Raw genomic sequence first — 22,139 nt, forward strand, 5'->3', positions numbered from 1 at the left:
TGTATCGCCAGCAGCATTTTGAGAGGAATTGTCTTTAACAAACAAAGCAATCTTAGGCAGGGATAAAACCATTGAATTGGTTTAAACCAGTATCTCAGAACTGCATTATTTACTAGCTGCCATATAATGTTTCGTTATGAAGACCTACCATTTGAATCGCTTCACTGTGACAGCAAGGTTTGAAAATATCTTTTCCTCGTGATATGAACATTGAATTGGTTTAAACCAGTGTCTCAGAACATTAAATTGGTTTAAACCAGCGTCTCAGAACTGCATTATTTACTAGCTGCCATATAATATTTTCTTATGAAACCCTACCGTTTGAATCGCTTCACTATGAGGGCAAGGTTTGAAAACATTTTTCCTCGTGATATAAAAATCTATCTGCTGACTGAATTGATAGCTTTACTGAAGTTGACCATACTGAAATTTGCCAACTTAAGTAACCACTATACTTTCAGCATGGTAGTTGAAACTACCATACTGAAAGTAAACCTCAGCCTTTGAACCGAAACCTCAGCCTTCGAACCGAAACCTCAGCCTTCGAGCCTCAACCTTCAGCATTCGAGCCTTCGAACCTCAGCCGAAAATTCGAAGTATACCTCAGTATTCGATTGAAACTACCATACTGAAAGTTGTATGTTGTACTGTATTTTGCTAAAACTGCAGTAATAAAGCAGTTAAAAAATACTCAAATACATGTAACTTTAAGATAAAGTAAATAAGCTTTCAGTGATGAATAAAAGTTCAAGTTAAAAAAAAAGGATAGTGTATTTTAGGGAATATCCGTATTTCGAACCTATGCTTATGATGCTTATGATGATGTAAATTATTATATCAATTTTGTCACGATCAGTGCTTCTATTAATTAATGAAATTCAGAAAATATTAATATGAAATAACATTTTGCAAACTTTAGTAGCATAAATTAATTGTAATACCTTGAATAGTCGAAAGATGTTCGCTACAGACTCCGATACTGCGCTATTGGCAGCACCAACAACTCCGGTTACCCTTCTTTTGATGGAATCGCAAGATGACTGCAGGAATTGCAGGGATTGGTCAAGAGCATAGGAGTCAAAAGAACAGGTATCTAAGATTGTAGCTCCAAGAGTGAAATTCCAGTAGGTTTGATTGTTGTTGATTTGGTCTATGGCGTACAGCATTGCCTCCAGACGTTGGACGCCTTTACCTATAAGAATGTCCCCACAGGACATAGTTTCGTTGTACCCTCTGTTGTGGACAGGAAAGAGCCCACCTAACCTAAATTTATAATCAGTACCTATATCTATTCGCTTGAAAATTTTTGTATCAGCATTAATATAAATTGTTGCAAAGCAAAAAATGACAAGTCTAAAATGAATATAAATATGTATCTTCATTTTTTCATTTGAGAATGCTTTGTCAAGTATTTAGCACTTCATTGTGGAATAGTTTAAAAATCACGTTTTTCTTTTCAGGATTTGTGAAGTTTTGCAAACTTTGTCAATGTTTTGCATACTTTCGAGACCATGCATCATGATGAGTTTAAATTTCTGCTCAAATAACTAGGGAAGTAACTTCATTTATGTTGTTGGCAGAGTCTCCTGCAGGTTGATGGACTGAAATGCCTCGCATAATCTGAAATGACAACATAGATATATCAAGTAGTAAATAAAATAAAAAAATATTTTTTTAAGCATAGTTTACAAAAACATGGGTGTGGGAGGGGCATGATAATAATAAGCAATAGAATTCACTGATTAGTATCTTCATTAAAGAATTTCATGTTTGGTTTTAATTAGGACCTATATTAATAGCTTTTGCATTTTCGATTAACAGATATATCATAACAGAAATTCTAGGTATGAAAAACGATTTCCTGAAAGAGGCCAGACACATAAAGCAAAAAGCATTGAGTTCCTGAAAGCAAAAGGTCCTTCTTGTCATGGGACTTAAGTCTAATGGCTAAAGTGCATTCATTAAAAATATTAGATCATGATTATAGAGCGCTCTGGTGTATTCTGTTAAAAATTATTTTCACTAGTTTTTCTTCTGTTTTTGTTTTTTGTTTGTTGTTAACCTAGAACTATTTTATTTAAAATGGATTAGTAACTAGTTAGCAAAATTCTAGAAAGAAGGGGAAATTATATACATACACATGGATAAGTTGATTATTGTAGTATTCAATTTTGGTGCACCGTTTCTGAGTTTTGTTATGTATTTGACCTGTAATACACTTAAGTGTGTTGCAGATCAAATACCTGTAAACAGGTTTATTTCACACTTACGTGAGACATAATCAGTTAACTGACTGACAATTTCTGAAATTATGACTTATGAACGAATAGTTTTTTTATTTTCAGAAACTGACAATTCATTGACTGTGAAATTAGTTTTTTCCAAGCAGGGTATTGTTTTATGTTAAGCCATTTTTATGATTTGAAAGCCTACAACTTCTTTTCATTAACTCTCACCAGAATGCAAATAAGTTAAAACTATTTAAGCCGGAGGTTTTGAAAGTTTAGATAAACAGATTTTGACAGCGACGCTCGACGTAGCCCAGCTTTGCTACCAGCATTAGAAATTTTGAATAATAATGAACCAGCATTAGAAATTTTGTTAGTCGAAGTAAGTCGCACATTTAATAAATTGAGCCAACGTATAGCTAGGCTGTTTGCATTTGTATTTTTCAGTATAGATTTAGTTTAATTTTAAATTAACTTTTCTGTTACTGATACTCCGCATTAACATGTAAACACAAAACTGTCTATTCTAGTCTACAAAACTGTCTATTCAGTTTAAAGCTTTTAAAAAAAGGTATGCTTAAATCTTCTCAGAATTGTTATATTACAGAGAGTGGTAACACTCTTGACTGAGCGAAACGAAAAACAATTTAATTTATTTAAAAGTAATATTTTGGCTTCGGCATTCTCGTCAGCCGATGCTTTAAGCGCCGATAAAATAACTGAGCCACCTTGTTTTAATGAATGTGTAGTCTTAGACTACGCTATTGTCTATTATTTCTTAATTACAATAACTACGAGGGATAGTTTTGGTCTGTAGCACAAGTTGTGGCCTTCTGTTCAAATTAGATTAAAATAAAAGGTTATTAAAACCTTCTTCAGTACTTTGTGAATATCTGAGACGCAGCTATCGTCTGTAGTAGGATCTGCAACCGCACGACTTGAATTCCATTTCCAGATCAATAAGAAACCCTACAAGTGTATATATAATATCTCATATGTGTTTAATATTATTAAGTGCGAAGATATAAATGAAGCTGCGGGTAACTATCGCTATGATTGAAGAGTTCTTTTTATCTACATTTCTGAGAATATCTCCATATACTGAGAAATTGCTATTTTGGGTTGGTGTTGGTGTTGGTTGGTGTATTTAATTATGGCAAAGCACACTAGGGCTATCTGCCTAAGGTGAGGGATGCCTTCGTGGAGGACTTTCTAAGGGAAACTGGCTCAATGCTATTTTGGGAGGCATATTTAAGAAGCATATTATTTTGTCTTCATTATTGCTGAAGGCTGTGAAATGAAAATAGTCATCCTGAAATGTATATGATTCATGCACAAATTACTCTTTTTCAGTTATAAGTAATAGATGCTAAAAATGGCTCTATATGCTTTTGCTATTTACAGCTTCCTCGCGGAAATAAAATTTATCTATCCTGATAGATGATTCTATATCCTATATCCCTAACAGAATGTTTGACATCTGGAATGATACCGATTTTGTTGTCTGAATTCGCGATCTTGAATTGTGAAAATATCTTAAATAATGAACATACGAATCTGTTATGTAAAATTTATTACATTTTGCCATTTGTTTTTGCCTTACTGTTTATTTTAAAATATATCAAATGCCTTTCATAGGTATCTTATAGGTTTTGAGGATATTTAAGACTGTAGTTTTCTAATAGTAACTTATTCTACGACCATGTTATTTTCAATTACTGTGTTGTTGGAAACTACGACCATATTCTAATACTGGAATAACCAATAACCAGGTTATTGAAAATTCCGTGCTATATCCACTAACCATGCCTCCAACAACCATTCTAACCGTATTATTTCCAATAATAGTCTATTCCATGAAAAGGCCATACCACTTCCGGATATTTGCCAAACTTTTAGGTAATGCAAGCATTTTCAATCAGAATCTCAAAGCATTTTCAAAGCTCTGTCTTTATATAGTGTTGTTGATTAATATGCATATTCTAGTTCTTTATGTATATAGTACTGATATTTTTAAAATTCGTTTTTATTGGTTAGTTTAGGCTATTCGAATATGACAAATTACGCAAAGGTTATCTGCCTAAGGACAGGGTTTGGTTTGGTTTATTTAATTACGGCAAAGCACTCGAGGGCTTTCTGCCTAAGGGAAGAGATGCATTTGTGGAAGACGTTTTAAGAGAAACTGGCTCGTACACATGTTCTACATGGAGAAACTACGGAAATCAACCATCCAATCAGTGCGTTCGCAGTACTCATACTCATACTTCTATCTATAGCTTAGGCTTCATGTGTATAAAGGACATTACAAAGTTCTTCTAGTTACAGTAAATTAGGAGCTGACTAGTTTAAAAATTACCCGGATTCATATTTCTTTTTTCCCAATATCTGGGTGAGTTTGTAGAGACATTGGGTTAATTGGAAAAGCTGGAGAAATGAAAAATTAGCAACCGCCTTCGCCGGGAATCGAACTACGGACCTCTGGAATACTGGCCCAGCGTGCAGAACCACCACACCACGAAGGCATGCTAGGAAAGTGGGAGAAATACCTTATATACTCCCCTTTTTAAAGGGCGACTGGGGTTTTTAGGGGACCCAATCGCCAAATCCTGGGAGTGGAGAATCCTCATCCCACACCCTTTTAGTTCGGCCGCCACTGTAGAGACATTAGGTATTTCTGCAAAAGCTGGAGAGATGAAAAATTAGCAACCGCCTTCGCAGGGAATCGAACCACGGACCTCTGGAATACTGGCCCAGCGTGCAGAACCACCACACCACGAAGGCACGTTAGGAAAGTGGGAGAAATACCTTATAAGTTCATAAAGCTAAAAATCTGCATTTCCTTAAACAGGAAATAATGTTAGTTTTAAATTATTCAAGCTTTTAAAATTAATTGTTGGTGTCATAATAGTTTTGACTTTGAATCTGAGTAATCTAATTCTTTTTATCATACATATAATTCCGAGAATAATGCTTTGTATAAAATCAAATTTATAGTCTAATGTAAATCTTTTCCCTTTCCTTACTAATATATATATTACTATAAAATTGTTTAAATAAAAACATTTACCCGATAATAATTTAAAAAATCGCTAACGACATGGAATTTTAATATTTGCTAACAACACGAAAAAAAATTATATTCACGATAATTATGAAATGTAATCTTTGGTAATGAACTGTATTTAGTCAGTTTTACTTAAATTACAGTTCCAAAATTTCTTCTTCGCAACATAACTTCAATTTAGCTGTTTATGAAAGCAGAAAATTTTCCTCATTTTTAAAGCCCATGCAAAAAATGAAAAGGTGCATAGAATATATTTCCCGTCTCTGATTTCTATATTACAAAATTCAGCTACATCGAAAATTATTACATAATTCGTTATTTTTGGTTACAGTAAGTGAAAAAAAAAAAACAAATTCCAGTTAAGTACTTGATTAATTTAGAATTAAAAAAGTGCTTTTAAAATAAAAGGACTGTGATATTCTAAACCACTTGCAATTTTGGCTTCCTTGAACTCTGATGTTTCTTAAGAAATCTCTAAGGAATCCTCGATAAAAAGCAATTAATAAGCAAATTGTATGTGTAACTTACGATTATGTAAGTAATTAATTTAATGTTATTCAAAGGAAAAACTGGAGTAGCAAGAGGTAAAAGTTGTTAGCCAAAAGGGCGTTAGCCCAGAAGGGCTATTAATTTCGTTTTGCAGTTTGCGTTGTTTCACTATAAATGCCGGTTCACTTTTCAAATTGTTGCCACCAAATATAAGAGCTCTGTGTAATATTTAAGGAAATTAAATAATGAAGAATCTGTATAAATGTACATATGTTTCTCTCATTGTGATAAAATAACGGTAACTAGAGCCATCCAATTTTGAATAACGTAATCTTCCCCTGAATATTGGCATCTGGAAGCCCGAATTTGAAATTTGTTTTATTATCGATTTCATATTTTATAATACTTGAACGAATTTTTGATTAACAAACTCAACGATTTCAAAGCGAGTAGTGGCAATGCACGAAAAAGAGATTTTTATCTCCAGCGGGTGAGACTGTGTATCGGAAATTCTAAAGATATGCCCATTGTAAAATTGTTTTGAGATATTGCTGTTGAAATGAATTTTATGGTTTAAGTGCAAAGAACATGATATTTAATAAATAAAGGCAGCACACAAAACGTCAAAAAAAGCCGCTTTGGGCGTAATGTAAAATCTGAAAGCTCTCTGAGATCATTTTTATTCATTACATTCCATTACTACAGAATTTATCAATTTTATTGGTGCATTGCAATACTATAGAAATCTGTACAGGATGGTATAAAAAACTTCGTCGATATATGAAACCTTAGCAGTCTTACCCGCTCAAACCAACCAAAATGAAATTTCAGATATTGTTATTTGAAGGTATGCGCTCGGGACTATGATGATTTAAAAGAATACAGCTCTCATGATTAGGTTACCGTGAAAAATTTCAAATGGCAACATCCAGTTTGTTTGCCCTGCCAAACTGCAAAAAAGCATAAATCGCGCTGGAACGAAACACTATAACAAAATTTGACGGCATAAAGCATTTGCAAAGAAAAGCATTGTAAAGGAAGGAGACGCAAAGACATTTTTATTGGAATTACAAGTTTCCAGCGTGTTCTACGTTTCAAAATAGAGTTATCTCCCATAACTTTCATGTTTCGCTGCCACTATTATCCCCCGATTTCATTCCGATGGATTTCTGCAAGGTGAATAAATCAAATTCCCCTAGATTTGGCAGAAATGAAAGGTGCTATAAAACGTAAAGTTATACACATCACACCCTCGATGTTACATTCTGTCATTGTTGCCGACAAGCTCTGGCTCGTAAAGCATTATCGTCTGCAAAGGTGGGCACGTTCAGCCTTGCCAAAGAATTAGAAGTTCCTCTCAAAAACAAAAGCGATTTGTTCCTCAAGGTAAATTCTGCTGCTACCTTTCTACTTTAAATTTGAAATGCTTCTCCGAAAAGTGCTAATCTCTATGTAGTTGGGGATAGGCGGAAAAGGAAAGTGGAGATTTTTGTTGTCGAAAAGTTTAAGCTTTGTCGCGGTTCTAGATTATTTGTAACTAGAAAACTAAGGAGGAAAAAAGTCTGAAAGAATTTAGATGTTAACATTCCAGCAGAAACTTTTAAAAGTTTTTTTTTATGCTCTTGCTGAGTTCAGAGATTACCAGTATGCTGTTGGAGTTACCATGCTACTATCACCATGTTTTTGTCTTTTTAACTTATTAAACATTGTTTTCTTTGCAGTTATAGCATATAATATTCACAAAACTTTTAATAGCATCATATTTATAGAATTCCCGTTAGAGTTTTTAATGTTGCCATACATCCTTCTATTTAGTATTTTTTCAGTTATTTCTCAGTTCATCTTATCAGTGTAAACTTTCCTTAAAATTTGACTTAGCACAATATTGTGCCTTTTTAACTTTATTATCAAGCATCAATTTCTTCACATTTACGCCGCGTAAAATCCAACAGAAAAATGACAAATTTTTTAAAAACAGCAAATATGTATTTAGAATGTCCAATATAGTGTCAAGTGGTGGCATTAATTGTTTTCCAGTATTTTCTCAGTTCACCATATGCATATTCAGTTTTCTTTGTCTTTTTATTATGAACGTTTTAAAAAATGTTATTCATTAATTATCACTTTTTTCGTACTTACGCTACAAAATATTAGCAGAAATCACACTATTAAAGTAATTGCGGACTAAAAAGGTGAGGATTGAGACTAATAGCAAGTATGGTGTTAAAAACAGGATTACGATTTCTAATACACTCTTACGCAAAAAAATCGAAGCACTATGAAGGAAGTGGTTGTTTTTGATGAAATTAAATATGTGTATAGCTCATACACAGATAATAAAATGATTAAAAATCAAGGTCATAGTATCTGTTCACGGCTCACCCATTCAGTTTCACCCATTCAGTTTTCAAATTAGTAGTTGGTTGGCATTCATCAGTTGTCGCTCCAATCTGCGATATTTTGTGGCGCCCGAATCTGGCGGCCTACCATGACCCAGACGTGCTCGATTGGTGAAAGGTCTGGTGACCTTGTTGGACAAGGAAGAATATCAACTGCACGGAGACAGTCCAGAGATATGCGACCGGTATGTGGCCTGGCATTATCTATTGGAAAATGGCCCCGGGATGACGTGCCATGAAGGGTAATGCTACCGGCCGCAGGGGGATATTAACATATATTTGAGCTGTTAAAGATGTACGGAGGATGACTAAAAATGACCTGCTGTCATAAAGAAATAGCGCCCCACACCATCATATCAGGGATTATGGCTGTATACCTTTGTAAAACAAAGGTTGATTGGCACCGCTGGTCTCGTCCTCTCCAGACACGAACACGGTGGGTCATCTGTCTCAAGAGTGAAGCTGGATCCATCGCTGAACACTATACGATGTCACTATGATGGCAGTCATGGTGATCGGCTGCGACACCACTCCAGACGGCTTTGCCAATATTGTGGGGTCAAAGGCCAAAGGAGTCTTAAAGGCATCTGTGAGCGTAACACCGCCTCAGACAAGCGCCGTGAGATGGTGGACGGTACCACACGGGAGGTACAGACGTGGCTGTAGTGCGTTGAATAGTCGACAATTATACGGTTGGGTTGTTCGGGCTTGGTGAACAATCATCTTATCTTGCCTCGCATTTTTTATCCTTGGCCTTCCAGAGCCTTCATTTCGTCGGCAATTTCCTTGTAGAAACCATTGCTGACAACATCTTTGCACAGCAGTGTATGTACGCTGTAGGTAGCGGCGTATTGCTGGGTATGTCCACCCAGCATCACGCAAGCCTACAATGCGACCACGTTAGAAGTCGTTTAGTTGTCTGTAAGGTCTTCGATATCGTGGTAACGGCATCTTTAGTAGCTTCTTTACGGAATTACAATGGCAGCAACAATTTGTTCATTTGCCTTTAAACTTTAATCATTTACATATTCGATCAAGATGTTTTTGTATACCAAATTTCGTCACGATCGTAAAAGTCCTTCTTGGTGCTTCGATTGTTTTTTTGCAAAAGAATGTATACGGTAGAGCAGACGTTAGATTAACACCTGCTATTAACTCTGGTAAGAAAAACCAACAGCCATCTAAGTTATATAGAGTGAATGAAAAAAAAATTCCATTCATATTATTGAAATCGACTTAAAAATCCGGCGTGCTTTAGAATGGTCATTTCTTAGCAGCAAAAGTTTCTAGAGGCATATTAGGTTTCTCCAAAATAATTCTGATGATACAAAATAGTAATAAAAGACACTGCTCGACATTGATTTAGTTATAACATCCTTCTCATATTAACAGAACATTTTAAAACTTTTAGTACTGAGCAAATACACTCTTACATACTCACACATAGCTATTAAGAAATTCCAGACTAAGAATTTAAGTCACCTACGTCAGACTTGCTGCAATGTATCGGAAAAAGTGGTAAAACACCCTGGTTAGAAAACGTATTGAATTTGACGTAATTGCCTTGAAGATGAGTTTTCATTTTTTTTTTGCTTGAAAACTACCGGATTAGTGGTTTATGAATCTGTATATATTGTAAAATCTTGACCTTTTAAGAAGTGTTTAAAGTGATACATTACATACAGGATAGAACGATATATTACATACAACGATATATTACATACAACGATATATTACATAGACAGATATATTACATATAACAGTCCTATGTAATAAGTACTGTACACTTTCTATGCATCATTTAGTTTTTTGAAAAAAAGAAAAAGTGATAGGCTTCCACATGTCACTGGGACCACCAGTAGCTGAGCGGTAAAGTCGCTGAACATTGGTAGTTCAGTCCGAGGCTCTAGTCCCGGCGAACGGGCTGGCTGCATGAGCGTTTCCATAGTGTTCTCAATGTATACGAGCCAGCCTCCCTTAGAAAGTCCTCCACGAAGGCATTCTTTCCCTGAGGCAGATAACCCCGTGTTCTTTGCCGTAATTAAATAAACCAAACCAAATCATCCACATGCCATTTTCTGATTGCTGTTAAACAGATCCAATGTCATAATAATTTTTCATACATCCATGTAGTTGCGGATTTGTTATTAAAAATAGTAGTACTTGCTAAGTTTTATTTACACTTTTTAGCTTAGTTCTTTTTACTGTTATCTTTTTATAGCATCTTTTAAATAGTCTTGATGTATGAGGGACAATTTTAATGCCGTGATAAAAATTTATTAAAACGAAGACCGTGAAGACGTCATGAACAGTTTTTAAGAGTTCATAAAGTTTGCACTTTCTGTGGAAGGGTACCATGCATTGAAATTAATTATCCTGAGAATTCTAAATTTTGTACATAAGGATCTAATTTGAATATGTTTATACAAACACTATAGTACTGTAATTTCTTAAAAACATTTTTAAGTGCGATCTATGTTCATCTTCTGACGAAGAAGCTATTAACATTTCCTGTGGTTAAGGGAAAATAAAATTTGGTACCTCATGTTTAAGTGGCAGCCACGAGCTCTTTAGCGAAATCTGGTGATATTTGAAATTATTTTAGAGAAAACCAGAAAAAGAATGTAGCAACTTTCAGAAAATGAAAAGCCGAAGGAATGTATGAAAGCAAAGTAACATTTATTTGTCTTTCTGAAGGCCACAATTCAGCAACTGCTGCTATTACAGAATTAAATATCGTTATATTATGATTTTCACCCATATTTATCAGTTTGTTGCACCATCTAATGGAAGTCTATTCTTCGGCCCAAAAATATATGAAGTGAAAAACAGTAAAAAGAGGAATCTTGGAACCACGAAACAAATTATTGGCATGAAGGCTTTCTCCGTGCAGTTTTCCGCCTACCATCTTTGTTTACTTTATCTTCCGATAAACTGATGACCATTTTTCCCCTTTCGCTCAGTATGCAAAATTCTGTGCTCTTGAAGAATAAAAACCAATGCTTCTTTTCCAGTTGATGGTAAGGTAAATATGCTCGATATTTTAAATGGAAACATTATTTAAGAATACGAAAGAATAAACGATATCACGGGGGGAAAAGACTACTGCTTATTTCCCACTTGACGAAGAGTTAAAAATATTTAACATTTTAAGAGGCAAAAAGAAGTAAAGAAGGTCACGCGGTCTAAACAGAGCGTGAAAATCAAATACATTATGCATTGTGATTATCGGAAACAAATGAATGCTTCTTTTCTAATTCATTATAAATTAATTAGTAATGGTAAACATTTTAGATGAAGAAAAATATTGAATCGGTATGAGATGGACAACTTCGTAGCCAAAATTATCTGTAAGATTAGTTGCTAATTTTGACAACTAATTTTCTGACGACGGATCGAGGTGGCCGCTTTAACAGGAAAGAGCCCAAAATTCAGTCGTCTAAAATTTTCATTTATAAGTCTTTGAAATATAGATGGGGCGTTACCTAAACCAAATTTATAAGATTGAACACCAAAGGCATTGTTATTGCAGTTTTTGGGGTTTTTTTTCTGTGTTGTAGGTATCTGGCAATATTTTTGTACAAACCAAGCTTTGAAAAAAATTTTTGTGTTTTGTAAGATGTGTGAAAATTGCCTATTGGAATAAGTTAACAATCAGGAACTGTTTGATTATCCAATATTTTGTAGTCACCAACATGAGCGAATTGTGCCATTTTCGTTTTACAGTAGGAAGCGAACTAACCCATTGCGAATTGGGTTGTCTAATTATACTATTATCTAGCAAAAATTTGAATTCTTGTTTTTGTTGAAGAGTCTGTGTTCTCTTTGGGATCTGATTGTCAGGCCTTTTTATAAACTAGTAGCCCTTTTGTTGTGGTATAATGTTTGACTTCACGTCACTTATATTGATTTTATTTGAAACTGAAATAACTTCACATAGAAGATATAAGTTACGCTGAACAATCGATTTTCTCCTTTTAATGTTTATAAACAGGTTAAAATTATTTCAAAATTCAATGCCTAAATTATGCGTCTAGAAACGTTGCCACTGGCTTAAGTTGCTATTCATGGAGTTCTTAGCTGATAATGATTCGTGGATAGTAACCACGCTATATTAGCAAACACGTTGCTGACGATATTAAGCTTCTTAACAATAATAAAAGATAGTAGTATGAAATTAATTAATTTATTATTTACAATATCTTTGCTATATTAGCAAAAAACGTTCTGTTAATATGGCAAGAGTGACAGAATTTGCCATATTAACAGAACGGTTTTGAATACCTTCATTTATGTACTTTTATGTAGTCATTAAAAGAATTTAAAAATTGTTTTTTATTGTTGCCAAACTTAAGTCTAAAATATACTCTTGCCAGCCCAAATTTCTTTAAACAAATACTAAACTGATAAATAATTCGAATTTGTACTGTAAATACAAATAACAGAAATTGATTTGGCAACAATGGTAAAAATAATATCGATTTGACAACAAATATTATAAAATATAGATTTTTAGAATAATTATCTAATTCCACCATGCGTTTATGAAATGGGTATTTTTGAATGACTTTTGTGTTTAAATTCCTAGACATAATTTTATTTACCTTGATTTAGTAAATTCTACTAATTACGTTAACTTATTTAGTAAGAAACTTTATTTAATCACAGCACTGTAATTTGGTTTAACATTGGTAGTTTTCATTATTGTTCAATGAAAGAAAAGTAATTCTAGTAGTTATTATATATTGTCTTATTTACATACGGAATTGGTTATTGATGATTTTAACGATGAATTTAACTATTATTGAAGGAGAATTGCCCAAAGGCTTTTAAATAGGCAGCTTAATTTAATTTTTTGAGGTCACCAGTAAATCTGGGGAAATTTAAGTAATTTTAAACAAGTTGTTAGAAATTATACATTTTATGAACTTCATAGAAGAGAAGGAAAACTATTAATAATGATATACAATAATTTTTGTGTGCTCGTAAGATGTATATATTATTTCATGGATTCCATAAAAATGCAGGAAAATTGAAGAAGCTTCTTTACAGACCAATTTCCACAAATTTCCCATTATTGTCTGTTCTAAAGATACATTATTTAATTTAAACGTTCATTGAAAATCTTCCGACATCTTAATAACGGAAGAGTTTGTTGCCAACCGGCTTAATTTAATTACCCGAATTCCTCTAAAGATTGACTGAGGGCTTAAGTGACAATTACCTCCGAAGCTTGGCACATGATTGCGAAAGCTCATATCAACCACTTTCATTTTAATTTAAGAATTGTACCAGAGGCAAACATGTTTTAACTTTATTAAGCAGTTTGGCGTTCAATGGAAGTTTATCAGGGAGGCTCTGAAGCAAGGAGCAATTAATGTCACTCTTTGAGACCACGAATGCAATATGGGAGGACTTTTAAGTATTTTAAGTGAAAAGGAGCCATTAAGCAATTAACAGGCCTTAATTGCCAACAGGAGGAGCCTCATTGGTTTATATCCGTTTTTAGAGCTGTTGTTTACATCTGTTTTCAGCATCTGACACCCTTAAATAAGGTATGTGATGTGACGATTTTGTAAAGCTTCGTCTTTCTGATCATCATCAGAGTTGTGGAAGTCGATACTGTGAGTTAAAACATTCATAAAATAAGCTTTTTATTTAAAATTCATAAAATAATTGTCACATAAAATTAATGGAAACAGAAGATTAAATAGTTTTCTTTACAAAATTCCTCTACAACTTTATATCACAATTAACAAAAGCTTTAAGCGCGCTTGCTATATTTATAGAGATATTTTTAGCGATGAAATTCGGTTATTAGATTTCATTATTCAGACGCCCACGCTTTTATTATTCTTGAGTCTGCTTTGCAGTTTAACACAATTTAAACAGACTTCTTTGGAGACTAATGTAACTATACTCTAACATATTTCTGCTAAAAGTGACGTCTTTATTAAGCACTACAGCACATATTTATTGCTTAAATAAGTACTAAAATAGTTTTTCTCTTTCATAAACATTTTAGTAGCTCCATAAATTGGTGTCATTATGTTTTGGTTTTATAATTTATGAGTTTAATGAAATTTAGGAAAGTAATATAAAACTCGTTCGAATTTAATTGCTTAATTTTGTTTTGCAAAGCAGTTAAAATATAAGTCGTAACGATTTTACACTGAGAAACTCTGAAATTTTTTTACAGGTAATATTCCAGTAGAAGTGTTATTATAAGTCATAAATTTTATTATGAAATATTATAAACGATTTTTTGGTAGAAAGCGTAGTCATTTCTTGATCCTAGCGAATATCACAAATGTTACATTTTTCACTTTTTGATAATTTTAAAGAGAAATAAACTGTACTAAGTGGATTCGCCTTCCTTTTTTCCACAGATTTACTTTGAGAAATGTTTAGTCAAAATAAATATTTTTAAATGGTATTTTACATATTAATTTTAATATTTCTCAACATAAAAAACCGGCGTTTTATTTTTCAAATGAGAAAATAAAAGCTATTTTTAAATAAACAAAAGCAATTTAAGCAAACAAATAAAATAAAAGGCGTTTTTCTTTCTTTTGAAGCAATTTAATTCTATAAAAAATGAACAGACAGAACTTACCTTTTGTGACTGTATACGTATATTATAAAGTTAGAAATCAGCTAACGTTAATACTGTATTAAGATATCAATTACACGTAGGGTCATGTGATAAACATTTGGCGAAATGCAATTATCTGGATGATAATCATTCCGTACTCATATAATATAACGCCTTGTGTTTTATTTTTCATCTACAAGACTTGAGTGCATTGTCATGCAGATGTACTGTACAAAATATATTTAACTTCCGCTTATGTCAGCGGAAGACCGATAAGGTACGGCTTCCGTTTCATTTGCTTCTGTCTTCTACGTTGCGTTTATAAACGATTTTTTTGGAAGAAGAAGAAATGGTTTAAAAAATTTCCATATATTTATTTTCAACAAATTCTTGGTGATCCTTAAAAGGAGGAAGAGATAAAACCAATTTAAAATAACAGCTGCCGTAGGCGCATATGAGAAAATTTGAAGTGCAATGAAATGTAAACGATATGAACACAACGTGTAACAAATACAAGTATATAAAGATCAAAATGTAGAAAAAAAAAATAAACGAAAGGTTTCATATTTTAAATTACGTCTAAAGGGCATTTTTTAACGTTTTCTATGTTACCTTTATTTATTAAATATCATGCTCTTTGCACTTAAACTATAAAATTCAGTTCAATAGCAATGTCCCAAAATAATTTTAAAATCAGCCTATCTTTAGAATTTCCGATACACAGTTCCGCGCGCTGGAGATAAAAAGTCCCCCCCCCCTGTAAAGTGTTGCCATTGCTCGCTTTGATATCTCTGAGTTTGTTAATTAAAAATTCGTTAAAGTTTTACAAAATATGAAATCGATTATAAAACAAATTCCAAATTTCAAACTTGGTCTTCCACATGCCCATGTTCGTAGGAGGATTACGTCATTCAAAATTCGATGGCTCTACGTACCTTTGTTTTATCGCAATGTGAGAAATATACATACATTTACGCAGATTTTTTATTATTTAATTTCTTCAAATGTAATGCAGGACTCTAAGATTTGGTGGCAACATTTTGGAAAGTGAAACGGACATTTATAGTAATTCAACGCAAAATCGAAAAACGATAAAAATAGTCCCTCAGGGACAAACAAAGCCCCTTTGGACTGAAAACTGCTTTTATTAGTGCGTATGTAAATTGGACATACCAACATCTGCACTGTGGCACATGTAGTTGTAGTCTCACTACAAGAGGCGTTGGCAAGGTTGATTTTGTAGAGTATTAATTTATTTTCATTAACCAGTTATTTTATGTTCGTCATCTTTGTTGTCTTCCTCGCTTTGGATTACCTTAACAGAATACTAATTAGATCTGTTCCGCAGATATTTAGTCTGTGTTAACTTGTACGTTTTCTGTCTCTGTAACCTTTGGGCTAACAACAACTCAATTAAGTTAAATTCGTTACTTTTAAGTCTTAAATGCTGGCTGATTCTGTAAGCACAAGCTGTGAATTCTGTTAATTTATCTGAATTTATAAAAGGGTCTTTTACAACCTTTTCCAAGTCTCGATGTAATTTTCAATACAATTGAGAAGTCGATTAAATCTTCAGAGTTCTCACTCAGTTGATATTTATTACGAAAGAGGGACTCCATAAACTCCTGGCATTTGGACACAGACGTTTGATCATGTACCAGTTCTTTTTAACAAAGTTCTAGGCCATTTTTTTAAACAAGATTTTGTACTGCAACCTGACTTAGTAATTTAACGTGAAATTTAGTTTTTTTTTTTATTAAAAATTTTAAATCCTCGTGCACCACATAGTATTACACAAGGCTTACAGAGGTAGGTAAACAAAAAACAAACAAATACAACAACACAAAATAAAATAAACTTACAAATTTACAGATGATACGTAAGAGATAAATTTACAGAAGAAAGAGAAAGCCATTTTATGTTGGACAAATACATAAAGAGGGGGAGGAAATGTAATATTCACAGAGTTTAACCTAGAAATGAGTTCCTTTAGTCCTTTCTTGAGCTTTGAACAATAGAACAACAAATGTTCGACATTTTGCACTCCCCCGAAACTGCATGAACACAAGTCTGTACTAGATAATCTAAATCTCTTCAGATATGGATTGAATTTACCATGTCCAGTTAGAAATTGAGTAACTTCAAAATTGCAGAAAAAGTGTTTATTATTCAGTCTGTGAGGAATGGAAGGAAAATATAGTTTAGTCAAAGAGGCAGTAGTAGAATTCCTGTATAGTTCATTCCACTCGAGTATTGTATCATCCCTACTTTTGTTATTGTAAAATGACTTAGGAAGTATCATTGGAGTAATCACTTGAACATGTGTAGCTTGTTTTGCCAACTAATCAGCCCTTTCATTTCCTAGATTGCCAGTGTGGCCACGTACATGAGAAAAGGTAACACCAACACCTTTATTATTAAGGTCTTTAAGAAGAGCATGGGAAGTCAAAATTAATTTATTATATGAGAAGATATTCCTAAGAGAAAATAAGGATGAAAGAGAATCAGTGCGAATAAGAAATTTAGCACTTAGCGAACAGTTGTTAGATATCCACTTAATTGACTCGCTAATGCACAGTAATTCGGCTTGGAAAACACTGCATTGGGAATTCTAAAGAGTTTGTATTCCAGTTCAGAACCATTATGGAAAACGACATAAGCTGATCCAACTCGATTATTAATTTTACTGCCATCTGTATAACACACAACAGGGAAATTATCATCAGCAGAAATGTCATAAATGATAGTTTGAATTGGCAAACGATCGACAGGATGAGGAAGATCTTCAAACAACACCTTGGTATCGAACATAAATTTGCTGATGGTATCTTTAAACTTTTTGTCATTCAAAACATGAAGGTCAATCGGAGGAAATCCTGAAATTGCGAAACAGGCTTCATAGCTAATTGTTCTGTAGCCACGCACAACTCTTAGTAAAATTCTTGTTTGAATTCTGCGAAGTAGACGGGAATTAATCTTCTCTTCTAAAGCTGTTCCCCACACTCTAGAAGAATAGCAAATAAAGGGGACAATACCCTGCTTATAAATCATATCAATAACATTAGATTTTAAACCAAAAGTATTGCAAGAGACACGATTAAGTCCTCTAATTATATTTTCACACTTATTGGACAAATACATAATATGATTTTTCCAACGAAACTTATGATCAAGAATAACGCCTAAATATTTAATTTCATTCACCGTTTCGAGTAAAGTGTTATCCAAGTACAGTTGTTGGTTTGTATAGCTGACATGCTTTCTTTTAATTATCATAATTTTAGATTTATTAGGATTGAATTCCAATTTCTGTTCTCTGGACCAATTGGAAATAATATTAAGGGTGTTTTGAGCCGTATTAAAGAGAGTAATGGGACACTTCTCTTGAAAGCAAATTAGTAGATCATCAGCAAAAGCAATTGTTTTACAACTCGGACAATGTTAGAGTCTATTGAGTGGATCATTCATAATTAAATTCCACAATAAAGGTCCGGAAACCGAGCCTTGAGGGCAACCTCTTTCCAAAATGCGGGAGGAAGAAACGTGGCCAAGGGAGAGCAATGCAGATCTGTCATGCAGAAAATCTTTAATAAGTTGGTAAATATTACATATATACCAGCTTTCCTTAAAAAAACAAGTATCCCAGGCCATCAGGCGTGATCGAAAGCACCTTTGATATCAAGAAACACAAAAACTGCGTGTAAATTTCTCTTCTTACCTTCGTCCACTATGTCTTTTAAGTACAAAAGAGCATCTTCACAACTCTTATGAGGGGTAAAACCAAACTGTGCTTTATTTAGCAGTATTTTATTATGCAAGAACCAGGTAATTCTATTAACAAACAGCTTTTCTAGGCATTTTCCTAAACTGGGAAGAAGCCTAATGCATCTCAAGTTATCTAAATGCGGGATACGAGGACCACTATTCATAGGGATTAAAACGACATTCGCTGTTTTCCAGCAACGAGAAAATGAACCAAGCCTCAGACAAGTATTGAAGATTTTGGAGAATAAATTTGGAAACATTCTATGAACTTGCTTCAAAATTTCGTTTGAAATAGCATCAAGACCAGGAGCTTTATTGCATTTAAGTTTTTCTATAACACTATTAATTTCTGACATAGTAAATGGAGGATCTGGATTAGCAACATAATTTAACGAAGCTTCAGCCCTAATCATTCTATGAAACGAATTATCCGTGCTAAAATGGTCCGTGGGAAAGCTTCTGTTAAGAACCTCATCAACAGTTTCTTCAAGCGACTTTGTAAATTACCAGATGGGAGATAAATTCCACTGATTTCAATTCCTTTCATAAAATTTTTCTTTATACCATTCGTATATATTTTTTTCCAAACATTCCTTTCATTTATACTCATTAGGAATTCTCTCCAAGACTTAAGCTTTGCATCCTGGAGCTTTAAACTATAACTATGCCTTAAGTGAAGATATTTTTGTTTATATAACTCTCTAAGAGTAGGGTTACGATTTCGTTGAAACCTACGTCTAGCAGCGTTAACCTGTTTTCTCATACATTCGATTTCAGTAGTCCACCAAGGTACCTTATGAACCCTTGACATTTTTAGAGGCATGAAAGCCTTGGATGCGTTATAGAGAATCGAGACAAAATTTTCTAGTCGAGAGTTTAATGCATGCTTATCCGTACAGCACTCAATAAAGTGCGACAACTCATTAGTCGACTGCTTACATGTATTGTAAAAAATATTCCAGTTAGCTTTATTTACACTGAAGACAATTTTGCTGTTTTTTCTGTCATAGAGAGTGTTATTAGAAGCTACAGAATGTTCAAACTCAATCGTACAGTGATCAGAAAGGGATTCATAATCTGATTGACACCAACACAAAATATCTGCAAGAAGATCAGATCCCACAATCGTAATGTCAATATAGCTTGAACCTTGAGTGCTACAGAAAGTAGGACCACAGTCTTCGTTTAGAACGAACAAAATATTCATACTTAAAAATTCACAAAGTTTAACCCTCGAGAATCTGAAACTGGGCTATGCCAAATTTCAGATTTGCTGTTGGCATCCATAGCCCAAATCAATCTATTACAATTTTTTGAAGCTAATGCTACATTAATTTTATGCAAATCCAAGTCGATATTTTTATTAGGTTCAAAATAATAGGCAAAAAAGATAAAATCTTGAGTATTGAATAAACACCGTATTATAATCAAGCTTATTAATATCAAGCAGAGTAGACAGCTTTTGATTCCGTACAATAATAGCAGCTTTAATGGTATCACTATTAGCATCAAAGTAAACCCGGTAAGAGGAAGGCAAGTTGGGAAGAGAGCATTTATAAGAGTGAGGCTCCTGAACAAGAGCGATATCAATGTTAGAATTTTCCATATTTAAAACAAGCTGCTGAGTAGCCATTTTCGAACGATGAAGATTAAGTTGAATAATTTTAAGAACAGAAATGGGAAAGTTAGCCATAATTAATTTGAGAAATAATTCTATTCTTCATAAAAATGTGAGAAGGACAATTTTCCGAGAAAGGCTTATGCTTGACATCAACTTTCTTGCCAACATCCTTGATTTTGCTATTATAACGAATGCAATTTACACAAGCTTGGGTTTCTTGAGTTTGGCAGTGCTCACTTTTATGTTCTTTTGCACATTTGAAGCAAGCAAGAGAATTTCTGCAGTTAGCTCCTTTGTGATTATAGCCAAGGCATTTAAAGCATCTATTTATTATGATAAACTCCTCTACTTTACAAGCCGACCACTCAAAATGCAAATACCCCAAAGATAGGCATTTTCTGTATAGCTCGGATTTCATTTCGACAACGATATGCTTTGAGTTTTGGAATTTTTTAAGAGTGAAACAGAATTTCTTGTCATTAATACATTCATTACCATAAAAAATGTCAGGATTTTGATCAAAGAGAACAGTTAATACATCTTTATCATCAATTTCATTTGGAACATTTTTAATAAGTAAAGCAGGATTTTTCTGTCTTGGAAGAGAAGAAATTAGTTCAAGTTGACATTCCGTCATGGCAAATGTTAATGATAGTTTACTTTGCATACGATTCTTGAACAAAATCTCTTAATTTTGGTATTATCCCGCTTCTATGTACTGTAACATCACATTTTATTCATTAACATGTTGTCTCGGAGGTGGGAAAGCGTAATCATTAAGGAGGTTTTCTTCATTGCTACTACCTTAGAAATAATAAAATACAGCTAAAAAAGAAGGATTTCCCTCATCACATTAATTACATCAAATTATCATGTTTTTCATTTCAGTTTGGGTATATATTTATTTGGGAGATTCTCTATTCTGACTACTCAACAGAAAAGTCTTACAGTGACCAACTTGTTACTGCAGAAACACACATGAAGAAAGCAGAAGTAAAGTGCCGTGAGAAAAGAACAATTAATTTAATACGTTTGGTCGAGCTTTTATTAAAGTTATAATAATAAGAGTTAATTTTACCTTAGCGTCTGGATCATCATTCTAATTACATTTTATAATTTTATATTTATTTTGATAAAAAACTCTGATATGGACACCATATGACTTTTTTCTACTGCCTTTTAAATTATACACAGTTTTTAATAGCATTCATTTAAACTTATTTCCTCGAATTATTCTAATTTAACTAATCGATTCCGCAAGGAAAGTTGAAAATGAAATCAAAAACTGCCCATTTTGAAATTAAATAGCTCTGCCACCTTTTTGTCGTACGGGAGTCAAGTTTCTGGTGTTTTTATTTTTTCATAACGAATATAAAACTTCTTTAAGTATAATTATAGGAATTGTCAGACAGTATTAAAAGTTACAACATTGCCAATACATAAATATTTTCGTTATTTAAGGATGCTTATATATATATATATATATATATATATATATATATATAGTATATAAGCGCCCTTAAATATATATATATATATAGTATATAAGCGTCCTTAAATATATATATGTATGCACTTTTAGTATTGCTTAATTGGAATAAAAAAGAGAAATACGCAAATGGATATTATAGCAGTCGCGTGTATAAAATTTCAACGTTATACGGTTGATCATTTTTGAGTTGTGAGAGATATATAGTTATGCAAGTATGTACTTGTAGACGTCACGAAAAAATTCATTTTTAATCCATATTACAATCTATTTTGTAAAAGAGAGGCTTTTATTCTCTTCGTACATACAAATGTCATTCAAAAAATTATCGAAATGGATTAGGAAGTGGTCAAAATGGATTGAATATGATTAGAAAATTGAAATATGATACCCGAAAATTTTCGCCATTACAATACATCCTTCACTTCTTTACATCAATGATATTCAAGATATTACTATGTGAGTTCCGTTTGTTTGGTTAGTTAGTAT

The 22,139-nt window shown here is 33.2% G+C and overlaps 1 protein-coding gene across 2 annotated transcripts in view; it reads right to left on the reverse strand.

Moving 5' to 3' along the window:
• The window catches only part of LOC118183080 (metabotropic glutamate receptor 3-like), an 80,442-nt gene extending 65,453 nt beyond the window's left edge, over window positions 1-14,989 (reverse strand). For both annotated transcript variants that reach the window (XM_035352506.2, XM_085824123.1), the window contains exons 1-2: window positions 14,797-14,989; window positions 942-1,620 (exon numbers count right to left, since the gene is read on the reverse strand). In XM_035352506.2, the coding sequence (XP_035208397.2) occupies window positions 942-1,382 (441 nt within the window). In that variant the 5' untranslated portion in view covers window positions 1,383-1,620; window positions 14,797-14,989. The remainder of the gene's footprint in view (window positions 1-941; window positions 1,621-14,796) is intronic.
• Window positions 14,990-22,139: the final 7,150 nt, after the last annotated feature.

Source organism: Stegodyphus dumicola, chromosome 9 (genome assembly GCF_044657685.1).
Source record: "Stegodyphus dumicola isolate Sdum_Otavi_A_Nest chromosome 9, ASM4465768v1".
Taxonomy (NCBI): Eukaryota; Metazoa; Arthropoda; class Arachnida; order Araneae; family Eresidae; genus Stegodyphus; species Stegodyphus dumicola.